General features: G+C 45.3%; 1 protein-coding gene and 1 long non-coding RNA gene across 4 annotated transcripts; one reads left to right on the forward strand and one right to left on the reverse strand.

The window, feature by feature from the left end:
- Positions 1-620: 620 nt before the first annotated feature.
- Positions 621-1,891, reverse strand: LOC130201763 (uncharacterized). Its single transcript, XR_008833252.1, has 2 exons — positions 1,702-1,891; positions 621-1,251 (listed from the first exon to the last, which is right to left on the reverse strand). It is a non-coding gene; the product is annotated as an uncharacterized LOC130201763 (long non-coding RNA).
- Positions 1,892-3,614: 1,723 nt separating this feature from the next.
- iars2 (isoleucyl-tRNA synthetase 2, mitochondrial) lies at positions 3,615-22,710 on the forward strand. 3 transcript variants are annotated; one of them, XM_056426836.1, is made up of 24 exons: positions 3,625-4,053; positions 4,374-4,496; positions 4,636-4,789; positions 5,213-5,361; positions 5,566-5,615; positions 5,721-5,827; positions 5,928-6,021; positions 6,644-6,759; positions 6,956-7,125; positions 7,233-7,323; positions 7,431-7,582; positions 7,773-7,933; positions 8,196-8,298; positions 8,783-8,876; positions 10,665-10,773; positions 14,754-14,856; positions 16,904-17,026; positions 17,113-17,244; positions 17,410-17,516; positions 18,147-18,292; positions 18,379-18,569; positions 18,736-18,880; positions 21,095-21,097; positions 21,930-22,710. In XM_056426836.1, the coding sequence occupies exons 1-24, from the start codon at positions 3,787-3,789 to the stop codon at positions 22,070-22,072; spliced, it is 3,033 nt and encodes a 1,010-aa protein (XP_056282811.1). In that variant the 5' UTR covers positions 3,625-3,786; the 3' UTR covers positions 22,073-22,710. The 3 variants fall into 3 exon arrangements, with proteins under 3 accessions (XP_056282809.1, XP_056282810.1, XP_056282811.1); XM_056426834.1 differs by lacking the exons at positions 21,095-21,097; positions 21,930-22,710 and having other exon boundaries at positions 3,615-4,053; positions 18,736-19,111; XM_056426835.1 differs by lacking the exons at positions 21,095-21,097; positions 21,930-22,710 and having other exon boundaries at positions 3,616-4,053; positions 5,931-6,021; positions 18,736-19,111.
- The last annotated feature ends 617 nt before the right edge of the window (positions 22,711-23,327 follow it).

Consider the following 23,327-nt stretch of genomic DNA (forward strand, 5'->3'; position numbering starts at 1 on the left):
ACTAAACTGTTGGGACTTGTGACCAGCCAACAGTATGAAGTTTGAGTGACCTTGTAGTTTCACATCGGGGTTGAATGATAGTGACCCAGTACATTGGCATTTGATAAGCACCAATTAAAACAATGACGTGTCAAGTATATGTGCACATGCAATGGAGACTATATAGTGCAGTAAAAGCCACATTAGTTGTGGCAAATGTCTTCGAAAACAGATTGTGGTCACAGAACCCCCTCTGCAGATCGACGTGACATCATGTTACATATTTTAGTGCCGAACAGCCACAGATAAGTACTGGGTGGGATTAGCAGTTAATCGGAGGACCAAGAATACAGGCTCTAGATATTCATGACAAACATTTGGCTAGCTGTAGAAAGCACGAAGAAATTCAGTGTGAATAGGTGAGACGCTATAGTGCAGGAAACAGTTAGACTAAGAGCGCAAGTGACACATTTAGGTTTCCAAATGGCCACAGTAGCGTGTCAGCTTAGAGAAAGTGACTCAGCGCATACCAGTGTGAGCGTGTGAAGCATAGAAATAAACTCAGGCGGTAGGATGACCACCATACCGCTGAAGAGCAACAGTTTAACCCAAGTCACCAGACAGAATTAATGAGTCCATAGTCACTTATAATTGAATGTTTTTATTAGAGTTACAAAAATGCTAAGATCTAAAAATCACCAGTGACTAAACTGTAACTTTTCTAAACATGCTTATAATAATAATAGTTAGGCTTTAGAGCCTGGAATCAAGCATCAGAACACGTTTCATTATATTTAAAGAGCGCAGTGCCACCATCATCATCCTCTTCATCTCCCACCCCCAGTCACAACAGACTAAACCAAGAGGCTGGCGGTTTCCCGGACAAGGGCGATTGTCACAGTCCCAGCAAAGCGCAGCAGGGCGCGTCCCCGCGGTGCGTAAAGGTGAAACGAAGACAGAGCTGTGGAAGTGCGCGCCGCTTCGAAACCAATTCCAAAAGTTAGAGAAAGGAGGGGAAACAAAAATTCGTGTGTTGCTCTTGTGTAACGTCGCATGCCCAGTCCCGCAGTCTTGGCCGTGCGCGTGGCGCAAACATCAGCCCGGTCCTTAGGACCAAATGTGGAGCAAAGAGGCCGCAGCCGCCAGCGGCAGCATCAGCGTGAAGGCGGCGATCGTCCCGCAGCCTTTCGCTGGGAGCGTGGTGGTCACCATCACATCGCCGGGCGTGGTCGTGTTCGTGGGAGAGGCAGTCACGTTCTGGGCTTGGACCACCTGCAACGCACAATAACACCCCAATCATCATCGGTTCTTTGTAAGTGCACGTGTCAACAGAAGAGTGCGATGACCACAAATGAGATGTCCAAGATGACAGACGGTGTAGAAAAGTTTGAAAATGAAATGTCCAACTCTTTAAAATTATCATAGTCAAATAGACCCATTAATTAAACCAGTCTAACCGGAAAGCAAAGTATTGTCCTGAGGGATCAACTTTAAGTTACTTATTCCCTAAACACATGCATACAAAATTGGGGGGGGGGGGCGGGAGGAACCAATTCCCCCTTCGGTTTAGAATCAGCCTATAACCGAGAGTGCCACTCACTAAAAAGATAAACAAGCCTAGAAATTAAGTGAACGGTAACATATCCAACCGCCTGGTCCAGCAGCGCCCCTAAACTCGGGGTAGAAAGATCAACATGACGCTCGAGTGAGAGGAAATCGAACCTGCGACGAGATAAGATGGAGAGCCAGCAGGAGGGCTCCGAGGTAAGAGAGACACGTCCTAGTCATGTTGGCGGGAGAGAGAGGTCGAAGTCTGGGCTCGTTGTTGCTGCTGCTGCTGCGCTCGGCTCTGGTTCTCTCGGGGAGTCGGATGAATGACAGGAGCGATGCAGCCGCGAGCTTTATACCCCCCACTGACATCATCAGCCACTCAATACCACCTGCTGCATAGCCGATCGTGATGCATTCAGGTGCCATCGGAAATATATCGATATCAGGTCAAGCGCACGGGAACGACTTTAATTCGGCCGCAGATTATTTCACGAAAATGTTTATTGTCATACATGTTAATGTATATACGTTAATGTATACACGTGTAACGTTTTTTCGTGAAATAATCTGCGGCCTGTAAGTATAAGTTTTATTTAGTGTGTGGAGTTGTAAGTTAGTCATTGTGTTAACTCGATGCTAAAACTGAAAATATTACTCTAAATTACTTTGGGTATGAACGCACCATAAACGGGAGACAGAAGTTCGCTGCACCTTCGTCAAGGCAGACGCACGAGGAACGTTCCGGGGAAAACCTTCAAAATAAAACAACTAAGCCAGACCGCTGCTCATGGTCTGTCCATCGACGTGAGAGTGGTCTGTTGTATAAGGAGATGCTATCAACACAGCATGCCTGTAAATGGAAACACTGATATGAAAGTAATTCTGATTTCCATAGAAAGCAGAATGACTCCCATTGAGGAATATGGAGTTATCCACTGTAACCACCAGGGGGCCAAGAACACACATTATTCTGAACTCGCGAGGCGTTCTGATGAGAATATATTAATGCACACACACTTTACAAAATAAAACAGCTCCTTCGATGATAATATTCTGTGTAACTAATATTCTGTCCACCCCCCACATGTATGTTCTGAGATATGATACAAGCAATTCGAACTAACATGACCAATAATAGCTCTATTAATTAACGTCATGTACAATTCCAAACTTGAACTGTATATTATACATGAAAATGATTATTATTTGTATCATATTTATTTATAACACTTTAAATCGTGAAAATCCGTCCTTATGTGTGTATTTTCCAATTAAAGACTGTGGAGTTGTAGTTATTAACTTTGACCACGAGAGGAAGATGAACGATCTGATTCTCAAGCACACATGCTGTGCTCCCCACAGGTAACATTAAATCAGTTTGACTCAGGGTTATTCTTTATAACTTATTATTAAACATTAACGTTGAACTATAGCGGTGTCTTTTTACTTTTGACCGAATTGTTTGCAATTACATGTGTAATATAACTATAAATATATATATATATATGTATATATTTATATAAAAATAAATATCTATTTTATATATATACATACATATTTATGAACATATATATATACACATGCTAATATATATATATATATATATGTGTGTAAATATGTATGTTTATATAGATACAATATTTATTTATTTGTATATAAATATTTATATATAAACTATATATTTCTAAACACAATATATATATATATATATGTATATATATATGTTTTTATTTTATTTTTTAAACAATATATATAAAATGATATGTGTATGACGGGGATATATATACACAAAATTAAAAAAGGAAATAATTATATTTTAAAGGAAAAAAAAAAAACAGGGTCTTCATATTTTATTTGACCTTAAAAATACTTTACAGTGAATAATTGGAGTAATTTATGAGCAAGAACAGCAGATATATATTTTTAAGATTAAACCACCAGAACATACTTTTGATGTGTATAATATTACAGAAGAACGCAGTTCAATCAAAATAAATATTATTCATTATTGTGTCCCTCGACGGTGGATCAATATCGTCCTCCAGCTTGTGCCACATTTTTAAACGCGTCGTTCTTTAGTTTTTAGTTTGACCCAACGTAGTTGCCATACTTGTCCTCGCTTCAATTTCTTCCGGAAGAAACAAAGCATTGCGCAAAGGGCGGCATGTAACACCGCGATAACTCCACAGTGTCACAACTCAGAAACAAACAGTCTTCACTTTTTTTTGTAGTTTTCCTTTTCCACGGAGCTCCTCCATGCTGCTGTGCCGGGTGTCGGCAGTCAGCCAGACGCTCACGAGATGGGGACGGAGGTCACACCGGGGAGGCGGCCTCCTCCACCGGGCTCTCTCCTTGAGCTCCAGTCGCTGTCATGTTGAAAGTCCCGGTGAAGTCAGCGCTCAGCCCGCAAAGGCCGGCGCTGCTCCGGGGCTGTACCGAGACACGGTGCTCCTCCCGCGGTCCGAGTTCCCCATGAGGCTGACCGGACAGAAGCTGCTGGACCGAGAGCTCCAGATCCAGCAGGTAGGACTCACCTGCTGCACACGTCAAGTTCATTCATGCGCTGAACTGGACACATTGAAAGCACGTGACTAACATTAGTTTAGATGCTTTATTCTTATCTGAATGATGCAGACTGAAAATAAAGTCTGATGGATCACGGCTGCAGTATATTGACTTGTACTCGGTGTCGCACAATAAGTGACGTGTCGCCCTCTTGGTGCGCGTGCATACCTGGATAACTGTCTCAGTCTCGCTGGTTAAACACAGCTACAGAGAGCTTTATAGCAATGACGTATTGTTTTGTCACATGCACAATATTAATTATTGCCTCCTTTCTGCAGGAGTGCGGCTTTGCAGATTTGTACTCCTGGCAAAGAGCGAGGAAGGCCAAGAAGGAGTTCTGCCTCCACGATGGACCCCCGTACGCCAACGGAGACCCCCATGTGGGACACGCACTCAACAAGGTGATCCGCTAACAGCCTGCATGCCATGTTTCAGATATTTCCTTCTGTTATGGTCTATGACAACTTTTTGACAGCTGTCAACAGAATGAAGTCACAGTGCCACTGCCAGAATAAACTAAACATGTCTCACCTGGTCCAGATCCTGAAAGATATCCGAAACCGCTTTGAGATGCTGCGCGGGCGGCAGGTCCACTACGTCCCCGGTTGGGACTGCCACGGCCTGCCCATCGAGCTGAAGGCTCTGGGGGAGTCGGGCACCAGCGGCCTGAGCCCCATGCAGATCAGACAGAAAGGTAGGGAACGACACACGGCTGAAGAACTGGCTTTTTACCAGTCAGATGTGTGAGCATGAACTGTGACTCCCTCCTCAGTGATTGTGTAAATTATTATTGTTTTTATGTCTGTTTAAAAAAAAAAATCTATTTGATGTTTTAATGATTTTATGAAGAGGCCAGTATTTTATCGTAACCTGTATGTTTACTGCTTTTCTATTATGTTACCGTGTTAACCTCTTACTCCTTTAGTGAAGGCTGTAACATCTGGCCACAGGGACCAAAGCTGAAATTTAGCCTTAGCTAACGTTAACACATTTACCCATGGGTTGATAAATGTGTACGGTCCCTGTACAAATAAATAAATAAATGAAATTAAGTAAATGAAAGTAAAAAAAAATAATAATAATTCTGCCGCTGCTGTAATGTTTTGCTCCCGTGCAGCGCGGCAGTTTGCCGAGGGGGCCATAGCTCGCCAGAAGGCTGCCTTCCAGCGCTGGGGGGTGATGGCGGACTGGGACCAGTGCTACTACACGTACGACGGGGCCTACGAGGCCGCTCAGCTGAAAGTCTTCCAAAAGATGCACGCCAAGGTGGGCAGCGATGTTCTATTGGGCAAACACTCATATGGGTGACTGGGGGTCAGTGGTCAGCTGGTCCCGTCTTCCAATCAGAGTAGTAACAGTGTAGTATCATACTAGTTATTGTAATCGGGGATTACTGCACAGGATTGGGATTCAAACTGAATTCAGCCTTTTAGAGCCGAATATAGATTTTTTCTTCTTTGTGGTTTTCAGGGGTTCATCTACCAGGACTACAAGCCGGTCTTCTGGTCCCCCTCATCAAGGTACCCGAGTCTGTTAGCTGACGCAGAGGTCGCTGCATAGAGGTGTCCAGACTCTATTCTAGATCAGCGTATGGTCCCTGAGAGTAGTTCACATGTCTCCTGTAGGACGGCGCTGGCCGAGGCCGAGCTGGAGTACAACCCTGAGCACGTGAGCAGAGCCGTCTACGCCACATTCCCCCTGAGCACACTGCCACCCGAGATGGCCTCAGAGGGTAAGACACACACACACACACACACACACACACACAGTTAATTTAGCCTTTGAAAAAGATTACACTTCTGACTGTGTGTGTGTGTGTGTGTGCCCCTCAGCAGGTTTGGAGGGTGTTGTCTCCGTGTTGGTGTGGACCACCCAGCCCTGGACCATTCCTGCCAACCAGGCCGTCTGCTACATGCCCAACGCCCAGTGAGTAGCCGCAGTACACCGTGAAGGTCACACAGCGGCCATCTTCTCTGCACACGACTCCACGCGTTGTCGTTTTTTAATTGTTGATCTTCTAATTATTTTCCAGATTTCATTAGATTTGAACAGTTCAATAAACATTAGAAAATAATGAAACATGTTGCAGTTTGTCTTCAGGTGTTTTCTGACCAACCAGAGGTCTAAAACCCAAATATAGGGGAAAAAAACACGAATATTCGCACACAAAAAAAAAAGCTGAAACAAAAAAGAAAAATTCTTAAAATCAATTCTCTAAATTTGCACATCAATTTCACGACGTACTGTATGTCTAATGGATATTTTGTCATCTTGAGTTTTTTACAATTGCTGGTATGCAATGTTCAAAGTCAGTGGTGCCCTGAAACCACATTTCCCATCAACCCCATGTTTTCTGATTCAACGCACATCAGTACTGAGGATGACTGGGAGCTGGGAAATAGTGGAGGGACAGGACAGTGTTGCTGTTTTGTGCCGTGTGATTGCTCGACAGAGTTGGACCAATGGCGGATGTCTGAGCCCGATACGTTTAGGAGTTAGAACTCTTACCTCCTCAAACCTTAAAGGACTCGTGTCTCGTGGTTTGCAGGTACTCTGTGGTGAAGAGGGCGGACACCTCTCAGCTGCTGTTGGTGGCCACTGAGCGTACAGCCGGCGTGGCAGCACTGCTGGCCACGGAGCTGGAGACCGTAGGCACCTTTACAGGTAACACACACACACACACACACATATACACACACGCACACACACAAATATACACACATGCACACACACATATACACACACGCACGTATACACACACACACACACACACACACACACATATACACACACGTATACACACACGCGTCTTGTCTAGTCAGTACCAGCCATAACCACCCTGATGTTCCATTGTTGCAAGGCTCCCAACTTGAGGGTGGGATCTGCAAACATCCCACAATCCCTGACAAGGAAGTGCCGCTATTGCCGGCCAATCACGTGACTATGGCCAAAGGAACGGGATTGGTCCACACGGCGCCAGCTCACGGCATGGAGGACTACAGTGTGGCGTCGCAGTTTAAACTCTCCGTGGTACGTCCCTTTTTATTTTTTGTCGTGAATCGAGAAAAGCTTCCCCCATTCCAGACGAGAGGCGGCGCTTCTGGGTCGTAACTGCGTGAGCTTTTCTTCTGCCAAAGGAGTGCATGGTGGACGAGGACGGCAAGTTCACCGACCTGGCCGGCCCGGATCTCCAGAACCTGTCTGTGATGACGGAAGGGACCGACAAAGGTACAGAACGACGAGGGAGAGAGGGGGAGGTGTGTGTGGGGTGGGGTGGGGTGGGGGGGGGCGTGGCTTTGTTTTGATGTCTCTGCCTGTGGATTGGCGTGTGCTAGTGATCTCCATGCTGGCGGAGTGCGGCGCCCTCGTGAAGGAGGAGCGGTGCGTCCACAGCTACCCGTACGACTGGAGGACCAAGCAACCCGTCGTCATCAGGCCCAGTAAACAGTGGTTCATCAACACAGCGGCGCTGAAGGACAAGGCCAAGGTGAAGCTGAGGACACGGTCTGAGTGTTGAGCTCCTTCTTTAATGAGCTGGAAAAAGAAATGCAGCCGGTTCCTCGTGCAGATAAAGAGATGATGCGTTGTGGTCTTCCAGGAAAGGACTCGCTTCCTATCTTTGGTTTGTTCCAGAGGAAGTAATACCTCTCTCTCTTTCTGTGTGTGTGTGTGTCTAGGAGGCACTGCAGAAGGTGCGTGTTTTGCCGGAGTCGGCGAGGGGCAGCCTGCTGACCATGCTGGACAGACGGACCTACTGGTGCATCTCCAGACAGCGGAGCTGGGGCGTCCCCATCCCAGTCTTCTACCACAGAGAGACTGGAGAGGCTCTCATCAACAAGTAGGCTGACGCACACACACACACACACACACACACACACACACACACAGGCATGCAGACAGACGGCTTTGATACTCGCTGATATTCCGAGTCTCTGTCCTCCTCGATTACTTTTGGGTTTTGTATTTTTCTGATTTTATTTTAATGTTTTGGTTCCTGGCTCCACCACGTGAAGCCCTCTTGTAAATGTGTTGTTATTATTATTATTATTATTATTATTATCATTATCTTTATTGACTGAACCTTCTTCCTGTCTCTGCAGACACACTGTGTCCCATCTAGCAGAGCTCTTCAAAGAGAAGGGCAGTGACTGCTGGTGGGAGCTTCCTGTTGAGACGTTGCTGCCAGAACAAGTGCTCAAGAATGTGAGTGTGTGTGTGTGAGATACTGAGATAAAGGGTGAGGGTCAAGTCGTGAAGCGCATCAGTGACGCATCACATGATATTGGCAGTGGTAAGGGATCATTATTATTGCCTCTTTTTGGCAAGAGAGCTGTTGGGCATTGATGAGTTATTTTGAGTTCCCTCTCCTGTCAGCATCTTAAAGAAAGGGCCAAACAAGTCACTCATAGGAGTGAAGATTCCCACTGGGCACGATGTCATGTGGCAGAGCTCAGAAGGACGCCTCACAAATGTTTTTAAAGACTTTATAAAACCTCTGAAAGGCCGTTAAAAGCAGTAGTTTTATCTTTGGTTTCCATGATCGAGCTTCAGTAATCAGCATATTTCATATTAGAGTAACAAAGTCAAACTGGCTTTTTTCTTGACATAGTATGAATAGGATTATATTATCCCCAGCTTCCTGTTTGCCAAGTGACTAATCTCCATGTTCTCTACCCGTCCTTCTCAGAGTAAAGCCGGCCCGGTGACGGACTACGTTCGTGGAGAAGACGTCCTGGACATCTGGTTTGACAGCGGAGTGTCTTGGGCCGCTGTTCTAGAAGGTACGTCTGTCCTGCTGAGCCGGTCACACCAGAACACATGGAGTCCAGTTCATTTCCTGGGAGTCATCTAAGGATTCAAGCTCTCCTTTCTTTTATTTGATTATATATAGCTGCTAAACATTCTTTCTCTCTCCCAGTTTTCACAATCCACAAGGAAGTTGATATTGTCCACGGACGTGATGAGGTTGCTCGTCCACTTTTCCGTCTCGTCGTGTTCTCAGAGAAATGACATCACTGGCTGCCAGCTCTCCAAACGCCTGTTAATCAACTCCGCAGTCATCAGTTTTATTTGAGGGAAAGCTGCTTACACACACTTGCAAAGTGTGTGTAAGTAAAAGCTGCACACAAACAACACGGATTATAAAGGAAGTGCAGCCTCAGCTTACCGGGGTCACTGGCTTTAGTGGGACAGTGGACGGTAAACATGTATTTATCCAAATATCCACAAACCATTCGAAAGGACCAAAGCTTTTTACAGCAGAAACAGAGTTTACCTGGTGGCCTTGATCACCTGAGTTACTTTCTTTTCTCAACTGTGGAAAAAGTGTTTTCAGGTGAATACATGTTTGTTGTTGTAGTGGCTCCTTTCGGCCACAGGAGGGCGATGTGCGCCTCTGTGTTCCATGTTGGACTAAAAGCATTCCCGTTACAGAAGGTAAACTAGAACGGGTACTCGCTAGAGCGCATACCTTCGCATATCACAAGATTGGGCATTGAATTATGAACATGTTGGCATTAGTTGCATGCCAATTGGATACAAATTGACCGCGCTATGGTAAAAAGAAGAGGTTGACCTTTTCATGACATTGACCTTGACCTTTGACCTGATCGATCACAAAATCTAATCAAATGGTCCCCCGATAATAACCAATCATCCCACCAAATTTCATGCGATTCGGTTTAATACTTTTTGAGTTATGCGAGTAACACGCATACAAATAAATAAATACACGGCGATCAAAACATAACTTTCCGCATTTTCAATGCGAAGGTAACAAGCTACCTACAGTATATGTTGTATGTTTGCACGTTATGGAAAGAAAAACTCACCTGGAAGAAACAGGAATGCTTTTCGTCCTATTTGGAATAGCCTCGTGTGGCGGGGATGAGTACTACAACAACAAACTCTTCTCTTTTTTCCCATCTGTTACAACAGTTGTTATAACAAGTGAAACATTAAAATAACTCCTGAGATTATCCTGCCAAAACCTTCTGAAGTCATAAAGTATAGATACAAATACAACCACATGACCCATAATTCTCCTCAGGTGGTCCCACCACCGCCCCCCCGTTGTCCTCAGCTGTGTCTTTGTCCCTCTCCGTCTGGGTTTCTTCCTCCTGTTGTCCGTCTGCTTGCACATGTCCTCCAGGTCGCCCAGATGCCGGAGGTCCTTCAGTCTAACCCAGCATATTGGTTGAAGCTCATCACGGGGCGTGTGGATGTGCTTTTCTTTCTCTTCTCTTTGTGTTTGGCCGTTTGTTTCTTTTTCCAGGAATGTCCTCTAACTCTTTTCCCTTTCTGTCCGGTCTGTCTGATGGACTCAGGGTGGAGGCGGACGAGGCTCTGTGCCTGTGATGTGATGCCTTGGCTATTTTGGGCTGTTTGGACAAGGCATGCTTATTGGTCCCCTCATGCTAACTCGCTGGACGTCCCACTCTAACACTGGCTGCTCTCTCTCATCTCTTCCAGATGTTTTCTCTCATCTGGGCACTAATCGTTTCATCATGGAACCCGTGTGACTGGAGAAATAACCGACTCTCTTTTCTCTGCCACCCCAAACCCTCCAGAGTCCGACCCCAGGGCGGACGCCTACGTGGAAGGGAAGGACCAGATCGGAGGCTGGTTCCAGTCCTCGCTGCTCACCAGCGTCGCCGTCAGGAACAAGGCCCCTTACAAGTGAGTGGATGGGTCTGGCAGACATTGTTTCCACAAACCTACAAGAACCGTTGGGATTGGTCGTTGGCGTAACCGATGGTGACTCGTACGCAGTGGTGTATAAAGTACCCAAAAGTCATACTTGAGTAAAAGTAAAGATACTTGACTGGAAAATTACTGAAGTAAAAGTAAAAGTCACCTATGAGAATACTACTTGAGTAAAAGTATTAAAGTATCTGATTTTTTTTGTACTTGAGTATCAAAAGTAATTTTCTGATATTAAATGTACTTAAGTATTGAAAGTAAAAGTAAATGCTGTTAATAAAAAAAACAAAGGGTCAGAATTTTGAGAATTATGAAGTCTATTTATTTGGGTGCTGTGGCCGCCATGAACAAGGAGTATGAGCTAGGACAGGGGTGGGCAAAAACTTTTTATGGGCTACAATCGGTTCTTGATAATCTAAATGTAGGCGAGGGCAGACCAGGAAACATTGATGTAAATTATTAAACCTAAACCTGGATGCTTTTGTTTTTTATACATTTTGATTGAGGTGTAAAAGTTAAAAATCGACATTGGAAAAAAAAGATCAAATCACTTTCATTCATCAACAACATATTTATACCGAATAATGAGGCACAATTGTCCTTCTCTATAATATAATGAGGAACAATTGTCCTAGGTAAAAAAAAAAAGAGAAAATATTTTTTAAAAAGTGAAAATTCTGTTACATTTTTTTAATTTCTTATTATTCTTCTTTTGGTGTTTTTATACTTTTTCTTTAGGTGGTTTTTGGTTCACAAAAGCTGAAAAATCAGTGAACAATCTAGATACAATAATGAACACAACAAACAAATGTTGTATACATGTAAATAAATTAAATTACTAAATTTCAAACATATGCTTTGAGTCAAAAAAGTGTGGTCCGTCATGACCAAAATGATAAAGATGGAATGGTGCAATGAAAAATGTGCATTACATTTTTTTTTCAAATGTGTAAAATTAAAATAAATAAATATTTTTTTTTTTTCAAATAAATATCAAAAACGCACAGACTATTTACAATATGGGCTCACCTATAAACAATCATGTCATCGTCATGCTGGTGGTCCTCCGGGCACGACGAGACCTCTCTGCTGGGCAGGCAGGTGAGCAGCAGGGTTGAGCTGCGCAGTGGTGAATCCTCTCTGTAATACAATAGCCTACTAGTCAGCACCCATGCCACACGGTGGACGTGGCACGCACACGAAACGCTTATAAAGACTCACCGGCCCCCAAGGTCCTCTTCTGGCTGCGGTGTTCCCTCTCTTCGCTCAGCTCTCCAGCGCTCCCCTTCGCTGCTCGCTGCAAATCAAAATCACTGTATTCAATTCTCACCTGTGTGTGTGGGTGTGGGGTGGGTCCTGGATTGTTGTGTTGTTGTTTTTTTTTTCATAAAAATGTTGACACACAAACGACAAAGACAAACACAAGGTTTGTTTTATGGTGACGATAGTACTACTTTCCGCGCACACGGAAGTAAACAAAGTCGAATTTGACAAGTTCGGGCGGAAGTTAAAAGCCTAGCGGGGGGAATGTGCGGGGGCGGGTGTGTTGCCCATGTCTGAGCTAGGATGAACTTAGCAATATATGAATACTATGAAATTACTAAAATATAAAAACACGATGAACACAGAAAAAAGCAGAACCAAAAGTAACAACCAGAATCATCACTTTAAACTGAACAAATTCTTGTTCATCTTCAAAAGAAGTTGATTTTCAAAATGGCCAGATGTCAGTGTCGCTCTTCTGGGGCTGAAGACGAGTCCTGCGATGCTGAAGAGCCGTTCACATGCCCTGGTGCAGGTAGAGTGTGTCTAGCTTCACAGGCCCTGATGCAGGTAGAGTGTGTCTAGCTTCACATGCCCTGGTGCAGGTAGAGTGTGTCTAGCTTCACAGGCCCTGATGCAGGTAGAGTGTGTCTAGCTTCACAGGCCCTGATGCAGGTAGAGTGTGTCTAGCTTCACAGGCCCTGATGCAGGTAGAGTGTCTAGCTTCACATGCCCTGGTGCAGGTAGAGTGTCTAGCTTCACAGGCCCTGATGCAGGTAGAGTGTGTCTAGCTTCACAGGCCCTGATGGTGCAGGTAGAGTGTGTCTAGCTTCACAGGCCCTGATGCAGGTAGAGTGTGTCTAGCTTCACATGCCCTGGTGCAGGTAGAGTGTGTCTAGCTTCACAGGCCCTGGTGCAGGTAGAGTGTGTCTAGCTTCACAGGCCCTGATGGTGCAGGTAGAGTGTGTCTAGCTTCACAGGCCCTGATGCAGGTAGAGTGTGTCTAGCTTCACAGACAGCAGCACACAGTTGGGAAGCATTTCAGCAAGTCAACGTGATCCACGTCTCCATCCAGCTGTTTGCTGCTTCATGCGCTTGAGATGACGAAGAAGAAGTCCTCTTCATCAGATGAACTGGACCTGGTGGCATCACATAGCTGCAGGGAGGGTTCTTCCATGTGCTGCTTGATGTAGTCCATTCCTGAAATAAAGTGAGGGTATTATATACATGATAGAATTAATAACACTTCCTAACATGTCATGACCCCAACTTAAAGTTTAGTACAAAATAGTTTTTTTTTATTTGAAGTTTATACATTTAGTTTCATGCACTGTCCGTGCATCCAGAGTTGATTTGTGAATATGTACTTGTATCTCTGTAGTTAAACACAACAACAGTCCCAAATCAATATCGTCGCCATTACTGGACCGTCACTCTTATAATATTAATACAAATAATTATAATAATGCTGTAATGATTAGCATTATATTATAGCCAAGACGACTCAAATCAACAAATTCTCACAACTGTCAACACTTCTTCAGCTCATTAACTCGCTAGCGATCTGTCTGCTGCACTCACGATAATTGTCTCATTTAATTGACGATAGCTAGCGAACTTTAGCCTAACATACAACATGCGTCGGACAATCAGACACCTGCCTCCCCTCTCCTGCCAAAGATATAACTTACTCCAATCCTGAGGACAACACTGCTAGATATCTTAACAGGTTTATGATGATTATCAAAACTAAACATTAACGTTGCGGCTCGTGGGATTAATCTTAATTTACCTCAATGTGTTTCCTGAGGTTAGATGGTGTGTTTTTGAAGGCCAGTATCTCCGTAGCTTTCGGTCGGCATAAGAGGCACTTCATCCGGTAGGAAGAAACTTTCACTCCGACAAAAGAAAAGAGTTCGCCCAAACATGGCCACGGACGTTGATCTTGGTCCCCGTGGTTGTTCAAGTAGCCGGCGCTTCCATTGCTGCTCCACATGAAACGAGTCGTATCTGTAGCCGCTCGCTCGCTCGCATCCTGGGCATCACTGGGAAGAGAAAACACGCGGCAAGGACCACTGATCCCCAACCTGGTGTTCGTGCTGCGTTCAGGTGCGCTGCGGTGTGTTCCACAACAGTCCCCGATGTTTGTCTCATGATTATTTTTTTCCGTAGTAACGAGTAACGATACTGTTTCAGGGGAAATGTATCGGAGTAAAAGTACAAGTTTTCATTGCAAAATGTAGTGAAGTAAAAGTAAACAGAAATATAAGTAATAAAATAAAGTACAGATACCCAAAAAAACGACTAAAGTAAAGTAACGAAGTATTTCTACTTCGTTACTATACACCTCTGCTCGTACGACACACCACCTCGACCCCGCCTTCCCTGAGCAGTGTCGGCCTCCTGGTGACTATTTAAAGTGTCAAGTCTGTGCTCCGATAATTCCGATGACATCATCAACCTTTTAGAAATCTCCATCAGAGCAACGACTTTCACAGGGACATGAACCCGGACTTAAAATAATGACACGAATAATACACACAAATACCGTTTTGTGTTTTCAAAAGTATTCTAAACCGCTAAAATAGGTGAGAAGGAAATTTCTTCGAAGGAAATTTCTTTGCCAAAACGTTTATACATTTAACATTTCAATTCAAGTAACAGATATATAATGTGTGTGTGTGTGTGTGCAGGTCTCTGGTGGTCCATGGCTTCGCTGTCAGTGAGAAAGGAGAGAAGATGTCCAAGTCTCTGGGCAACGTCGTGGACCCCGATGTCATTATTAATGGAGGGAAGGTAGGTCAACGCTCTGACCACTGCTATCATACCTGCAAACTTGTCACCTTTTGGTGAAATTCACCGTTTTGAAATCAAAATAGGTCATCCACGTGAATCGTGTAGATCCGAAGAGTTTTTGTTTTGGGGTAGGGGGTCAACTGGCCGGCCGGCGTTTATGAGATTGGAGTGAGACACGGAGAAAATGCGATGTGGTGCTCTTCGCAATAAAACATCTTTGATGGGACGTGTCGCGTCTCGGCCAATCAGCGTTCAGATGTCGACAGCGTTTAGGGGGTTTAGGTTAGCTTGAATGTCACCCCGCTACATCTACTGCTGTCACGCTGCACGGTGTATCGATACTAACAAAGTACCCGTACGTTAAACACGATATGATTTAGCATATTTTTTGTAACAATACTTCATTAAAAGAGCGCGCGATCAGAGCGCATGCGCTGCTCCGTGTCGAGCTGTCTGCACGCAATGCGCTGCGCAGCGCTCACAGCGAGTGGCGTCAAGTGGCGGAGCTTTAGAGACTTAAAGTTTTCAGCTTTAAGAAGAAAAAGATGAACTCTGTATCATCTGGTCAGATACTGACTAAAGGCCTCATAGTGTATAATCAATGCTATGACGGAACCATGTAGTTTCATTAATATCTGGCTGTATTAATACTAATAATACTGCCATTTGTTAAGTGTTGAAAAAGTTGGTAAAAAGTGAACCATACAGATGTTTTATTTATTACTATTATAGATAAATATACCAGTATCGTATTTATGGTATCATATTGTTTTTATGGTATTTTATCGAATTCTGGTATCATGATATTTATGGCAGGTATCGTATAGAAGTTATAATGTTAGTGACAGCCAGGTAGAGGCAGAACAGACTCAGGAACAGAGTCATGGCTCAGCAGAGCTCACGAGTCCTTGTTGTTCAGGCCAAAGAAAGGGAAGTTGGTTTATGAATGACTTAAACCATATGATATATAATGACAACGCATATTTTTTATTACTATCATTAAATCATTAATAATATTTCTACTTTATACATTTTGTTGTAAAACTACCAAAGTTCAGCTACAAATATTATTAGATTAATCAATTAGTTGCAAAAAATTGTTGATCATAATTTCACTTTAAATTAAAAAAAAAACATTGTATGGTTCCAGCTTCTTAAATTTGAAGATGTGCTCCTTTTCCATTTTTCCTAATTTGAATGATTTTTAAATATTGTTATACTTGTGTTCGCCAGTAGGGGCAGTAGCGGGTTTTGCCATGACTGGTGCCGTAATTCTTGTCTTAAACAAACAAGTTAGACCAGCGTAACACAGACAGTGACGCAGCTGTTGATGCGAGTCTCTTGGTGTTTACTGGTGAGAAACGTACATAAGCATCATATATATATTAATGTTATGTTCGCTCGCTTTTACATTTTGACAGTTATTAACTGTGTAGACGTTAAAGTGAAGACAGTAAATTCAGCCACTTCCCGGGGTGGGGGCCTCTGATGGGAAATCACAGACAGGGTGGGTGGGAAGGTTTATTATATATTATAGGTTATAGGTTATTGGATAAAAGAGGAACAAAAGGAATTAATTTCTAAAATAATTTAGAAATTAAACTTATAAAAAAAGTGGTCAAATGCAAAAAATTCAGAAAGTTACTTGATTTGTAGAATAGTGTAACGTGGGACTTGTTAACCTGTGTGATTGTCGCTCAAGTCGGCCGTAGAGATTTCTCTGAATGGGCCTCGCTCCTATTCACACCTGAGCCCATGCAAAATAAATATTACTGAATATTTCTAGGTGTGGCGGCCATCTTACTGGGTTCACCATCATCTTTCAAGGTGTTGTAACGATTCTATTAATATTTATATATATATATACATATATTATATTCTTATTAGAAGGGTTTGTGGGCACTGACTTAGTCAGAGCAGAGGACCCCCACCCCCCAGCCCGTTGTCACCTTTTTCACCCCTCATGAGTTTGCAGGTATGTTATTTAAAATGGGTTTGGACTTGTCCGTCTGAAGAACAGCGTGACTGTCCCCTCCCCCCTCTTCAGGACCCCAGTGTGCCGGCTTACGGCGCTGACGTGCTGCGCTGGTGGGTGGCGGAGTCCAACGTGTTCTCCGAGGTTCAGATCGGACCCGCGGCGCTCACCTCGGCCAGAGACAGCATCGGCAAGGTACCAGTGGGGCGAGGACGCACAGTGGGCCCGTTGGCTTGTTGCCAGGCTCTCACGCGCGCTGTGCCCGTGTTTCATCTTCTCAGCTGAGGAACACCCTGAAGTTCCTGCTCGGCAACCTGCAGGGCTTCGACCCGCGCGTGCACGCCGTGGACCCCAAAGAGATGCACTACATCGACCAGTACATGCTGCACCAGCTCCGCGAGTACAGCATCAAGGTGTGTGTGTGTGTGTGTGTGTGTGTGTGTGTGTGTGTGTGTGTGTGTGTGTGTGTGTGTGTGTGTGTGTGTGTGTGTGTGTGTGTGTGTGTGTGTGTGTGTGTGTGTGTGTGTGTGTGTGTGTGTGTGTGTGTGTGTGTGTGCCGCTAACATGTGTGTCTGCAGGTGACAGACGCCTACAGCGAGTTTAATGCGGGCCGGGCCATCCGTGTCCTCCAAGCCTTCATCACCAGAGATCTGTCCAGCTTCTATTTCAGCATCATCAAAGACCGGTAAAGGCCCCCCCCCCCCATATGTGGGTCTCATCAGAGACATGTTGGGCTTTCTTAATTTTTCTATCATTTTGGCTGGGGTCAATGCAGATGGTACACCTTTTGGAAAAGGTGTGAGTTTAAAAAATAGTTTTTGGAAGTTCAACCTATAGTAAATCCATAATAATCTGCACTTGGACACAAATGAAAACCACCATGTTTGATCCCATGACTATTCCAGTTTAAACATCAGACCTTTAATCCAGAGCCTGGGCTTCTAAATTGTTGTTTTGACTATTTTCCAGCAGACCTCTGGTGTTTGTCCTGCGGCGCTAATGCATGCTGTTCCCCTGGTGTCCACTAGGGCTTTAATGTATGAAGCATCATATTTATAATCATTGACGCATCCCAGACTGTAAAAAAACAAACATCCCGTTGCATTTATTTGTGGCACGATGAAAACAAACATTTAAAGGGTCATCATTCTGAAAATGATTGCTTATTTGATTGATGTTTAAAAGAAGTCCGTGAAAATGGAAAATAATATGAATATATATTTTCACAGACATTTTAAGTGGAGCACCTGTAAGCATCTTCCTAACCTCTGGTGTCTCTTCATCCTCTGGTCCTCTGACTCCTCCTCTTCCTCAGGCTGTACTGTGACCCCGAGGACTCGCTGGGCAGAAGATCCTGCCAGACCGTTCTGGAGGAAATGCTGGACGGGGTGACCCGATCCGTGGCGCCCATCCTGCCGCACCTCGCTGAAGAGGTGTACCTGCACGCTCCGGGACACGACGGTACGCGCCCGCCGCTCTGTGTCTGCGGGGGCTCCAACGTGCGTGTGTTCAACCGCCTCCTGAGTGCGCCTTGCGTTCTCTCGCAGGAGGCGAGACGCTGTTTAAGAGCGGCTGGATCAACAGCAGCTCGGTGTGGCGCCGCCCCGGCTTGGAGGAGGCGGTGGAGGGCGCCATCGCCATCAGGGACTCCTTCCTGTCTTCCATCCCGGGCAAGAATGCAGCGCAGTACGACCTCACCGTCGCCATCGAACCCGGTCTGCTGTTTGAGCTCATGGAGGTAAATACAATCGATAGATGACCTGCACTGACTTTATAAAAAGGTTTACATGAAGTGATGAGGCAACACAAGTTAACAATACTATGGATCCATCATGATTAGATATATAAAGAATGCTGATATTTCTCTATAGTCGGTCTCATAACCTCCTCCTGTCCACTCCCAGTCCCTCCAAGAGGACGCCACCTCCACCTCCTCCCAGCTGGCCGAGCTGATGACGGCGGCGCGGGTCAACCTGACCAGCGGGCTGCCCCGAGACCTACCCCCCGACGCCCCGCTGAGCCACGGCAGCTTCCTCATCAACCTGGAGGGTGAGGAGCAGCGCCGAGCCCGACCAGAGTGGTCTGAAGAGAGCTTTCTCATAGCAGCGTTGTTATTACACGTGATATTAGTAATAACACATGTAATAACTTATGGTAAACACTGGTGTAATAACACGTGTTCGGAGTGTCCTCAGGAGTGTCCTGGACTCAAGGATTGAACTGATTTAGAATTCCAGGTCAAAGGTCGCCGTGAAATCACGTTTTGAAAGGGACAGAATAATCGATACGCTCATGATAATCTCACACAAATGTCTGAATAGGATAACGAAACAAACGTGGATGTAAACTGACCCAAGTCCGCCGTAGAGATTTCTCTGAATGGGCCTCGCTCCTATTCACACCTGAGCCCATGCAAAATAAATATTACTGAATATTTCTAGGTGTGGCGGCCATCTTACTGGGTTCACCATCATCTTTCAAGGTGTTGTAACGATTCTATTAATATTTATATATATATATACATATATTATATTCTTATTAGAAGGGTTTGTGGGCACTGACTTAGTCAGAGCAGAGGACCCCCACCCCCCAGCCCGTTGTCACCTTTTCACCCTCATGAGTTTGCAGGTATGTTATTTAAAATGGGTTTGGACTTGTCCGTCTGAAGAACAGCGTGACTGTCCCCTCCCCCCTCTTCAGGACCCCAGTGTGCCGGCTTACGGCGCTGACGTGCTGCGCTGGTGGGTGGCGGAGTCCAACGTGTTCTCCGAGGTTCAGATCGGACCCGCGGCGCTCACCTCGGCCAGAGACAGCATCGGCAAGGTACCAGTGGGGCGAGGACGCACAGTGGGCCCGTTGGCTTGTTGCCAGGCTCACGCGCAGTGCCCGTGTTTCATCTTCTCAGCTGAGGAACACCCTGAAGTTCCTGCTCGGCAACCTGCAGGGCTTCGACCCGCGCGTGCACGCCGTGGACCCCAAAGAGATGCACTACATCGACCAGTACATGCTGCACCAGCTCCGCGAGTACAGCATCAAGGTGTGTGTGTGTGTGTGTGTGTGTGTGTGTGTGTGTGTGTGTGTGTGTGTGTGTGTGTGTGTGTGTGTGTGTGTGTGTGTGTGTGTGTGTGTGTGTGTGTGTGTGTGTGTGTGTGTGTGTGTGTGTGTGTGTGTGTGTGTGTGTGTGATGAGCCGCGCCGCTGACATGTGTGTCTGCAGGTGACAGACGCCTACAGCGAGTTTAATGCGGGCCGGGCCATCCGTGTCCTCCAAGCCTTCATCACCAGAGATCTGTCCAGCTTCTATTTCAGCATCATCAAAGACCGGTAAAGGCCCCCCCCCCCCCCCCCCCATATGTGGCCTCATCAGAGACATGTTGGGCTTTCTTAATTTTTCTATCATTTTGGCTGGGGTCAATGCAGATGGTACACCTGTTGGAAAAGGTGTGAGTTAAAAAAATAGTTTTTGGAAGTTCAACCTATAGTAAATCCATAATAATCTGCACTTGGACACAAATGAAAACCACCATGTTTGATCCCATGACTATTCCAGTTTAAACATCAGACCTTTAATCCAGAGCCTGGGCTTCTAAATTGTTGTTTTGACTATTTTCCAGCAGACCTCTGGTGTTTGTCCTGCGGCGCTAATGCATGCTGTTCCCCTGGTGTCCACTAGGGGCTTTAATGTATGAAGCATCATATTTATAATCATTGACGCATCCCAGACTGTAAAAAAACAAACATCCCGTTGCATTTATTTGTGGCACGATGAAAACAAACATTTAAAGGGTCATCATTCTGAAAATGATTGCTTATTTGATTGATGTTTAAAAGAAGTCCGTGAAAATGGAAAATAATATGAATATATATTTTCACAGACATTTTAAGTGGAGCACCTGTAAGCATCTTCCTAACCTCTGGTGTCTCTTCATCCTCTGGTCCTCTGACTCCTCCTCTTCCTCAGGCTGTACTGTGACCCCGAGGACTCGCTGGGCAGAAGATCCTGCCAGACCGTTCTGGAGGAAATGCTGGACGGGGTGACCCGATCCGTGGCGCCCATCCTGCCGCACCTCGCTGAAGAGGTGTACCTGCACGCTCCGGGACACGACGGTACGCGCCCGCCGCTCTGTGTCTGCGGGGGCTCCAACGTGCGTGTGTTCCACCGCCTCCTGAGTGCGCCTTGCGTTCTCTCGCAGGAGGCGAGACGCTGTTTAAGAGCGGCTGGATCAACAGCAGCTCGGTGTGGCGCCGCCCCGGCTTGGAGGAGGCGGTGGAGGGCGCCATCGCCATCAGGGACTCCTTCCTGTCTTCCATCCCGGGCAAGAATGCAGCGCAGTACGACCTCACCGTCGCCATCGAACCCGGTCTGCTGTTTGAGCTCATGGAGGTAAATACAATCGATAGATGACCTGCACTGACTTTATAAAAAGGTTTACATGAAGTGATGAGGCAACACAAGTTAACAATACTATGGATCCATCATGATTAGATATATAAAGAATGCTGATATTTCTCTATAGTCGGTCTCATAACCTCCTCCTGTCCACTCCCAGTCCCTCCAAGAGGACGCCACCTCCACCTCCTCCCAGCTGGCCGAGCTGATGACGGCGCGGGTCAACCTGACCAGCGGGCTGCCCCGAGACCTACCCCCCGACGCCCCGCTGAGCCACGGCAGCTTCCTCATCAACCTGGAGGGTGAGGAGCAGCGCCGAGCCCGACCAGAGTGGTCTGAAGAGAGCTTTCTCATAGCAGCGTTGTTATTACACGTGATATTAGTAATAACACATGTAATAACTTATGGTAAACACTGGTGTAATAACACGTGTTCGGAGTGTCCTCAGGAGTGTCCTGGACTCAAGGATTGAACTGATTTAGAATTCCAGGTCAAAGGTCGCCGTGAAATCACGTTTTGAAAGGGACAGAATAATCGATACGCTCATGATAATCTCACACAAATGTCTGGATAGGATAACGAAACAAACGTGGATGTAAACTGACTGCTTGAGGTTCACAAGCACACGGTCCTAATTGTAGTTCCCATCAAACGGCTACTTATTATATTTAAGTTGTGTGCTCATCTCTCTCTCTCTCTCTCGTGTCAGGTGTCATACGAGAGGACAGCGCCTACAGCATCGCGGCGGTGCCCACCTCCACCGCCAGGTGCCCGCGGTGCCGCCGCTACACCGCCGACTCGGCGGACTGCCTGTGCCCGCGCTGCCAGACCGTCCTGTCGCAGGCTCACTGACTAGAGCCACGCCTCCCGTCGCCGTGACGACCGGTGAACATCGCCTCGGGCCTGTTTTTGTTCCCCTGGGCTGAACAGAGACCGGGTCTCTCAGAACCCGCAGCTTTGCTCGCTTTGGGCCGAATGTCCTGAAGAGCAGACTCAAAGCGTCGTTCCGCCTCGATGGTCTTCAGGACTAAATCTGTTACGCACTCCCAAAACCACGAGGCTGAATGTTCACGCTGCGTCCTCGTGTTTGTTTTCTCGCCCTGAGCTCCCGTGACCTAGTTTCTAATTGACCCAATGAGGCGACGGCCATTTTTCCTCCGAGCGCTCCGACGTCTGTGAGCTCCTCGATGAAGAGGTCTGCTCACTGGATGAAGAGCTTTCCTGAGCATGATGGCTTCCTGTATGTTTAATTGGAAATACTCTTATTTTCTGAGGGGATGCCACACGTGGCTTATTGGTTTCTTTTTTAAATGTGTAAATACGTGGGAAAGGAATGCATCACGAGTCACTGTGTGACACCGGAGAGAATCCATATTTGGGTTTGCCTAAGTTCTTGTAAACGTTTACTTGGAAACGTTCCCATGAATGTATGGAAAGAAGTGTCTAAAAGAAATGTCTAAATTATAAATAAATGGAGTACTATGACCTTTTTGGACCATTTATGATGTACTCCACTGATCTTTTTATTTTAACATGCTACATCATAACCGTTCTGCATTCTATGATATTTTGACCACATACAATAAGATTACTTCATTTCAACCTATACTATGACGTATTGACCTATAATATAGTACATACTTTTTATGCCGATGGCATCTTAACACACGACTCTTGGCGTCCAGTAAATTAATGTTGTTTTTTGGACATAGGTCCGTATGACTTGTGTAATGACTTTTTTGAACTTTTACTTCTTTTGACATATTTCATGAAAACTTTTTGACATACCTCGACTTTTTCAGCTAACAACTCTTTAGTCGAACAATGACGACCTTTTTGTGACTTCTTTTCATAAAATATTTTAAATAAATGAACATACTATACTATATTTTGACATTCTTACAGCAATCTCATTTTTATGACATACCGTTTGACTATCTTTATGATGTATTTATGACATTTGACTTAATACAATACCCTGACTTTATAACTACATCTATAACAGTTATTGTATGGCTATATTAACTTTTTCTAAACTTAATGACTTTTTACACGTATTACTTTTCTTTATAACAAACTATACCATGACTTGTTCATTAGTTTGTTA

The sequence above is a fragment of the Pseudoliparis swirei genome, chromosome 11, assembly GCF_029220125.1.
Source record: "Pseudoliparis swirei isolate HS2019 ecotype Mariana Trench chromosome 11, NWPU_hadal_v1, whole genome shotgun sequence".
Classification (NCBI taxonomy): domain Eukaryota; kingdom Metazoa; phylum Chordata; class Actinopteri; order Perciformes; family Liparidae; genus Pseudoliparis; species Pseudoliparis swirei.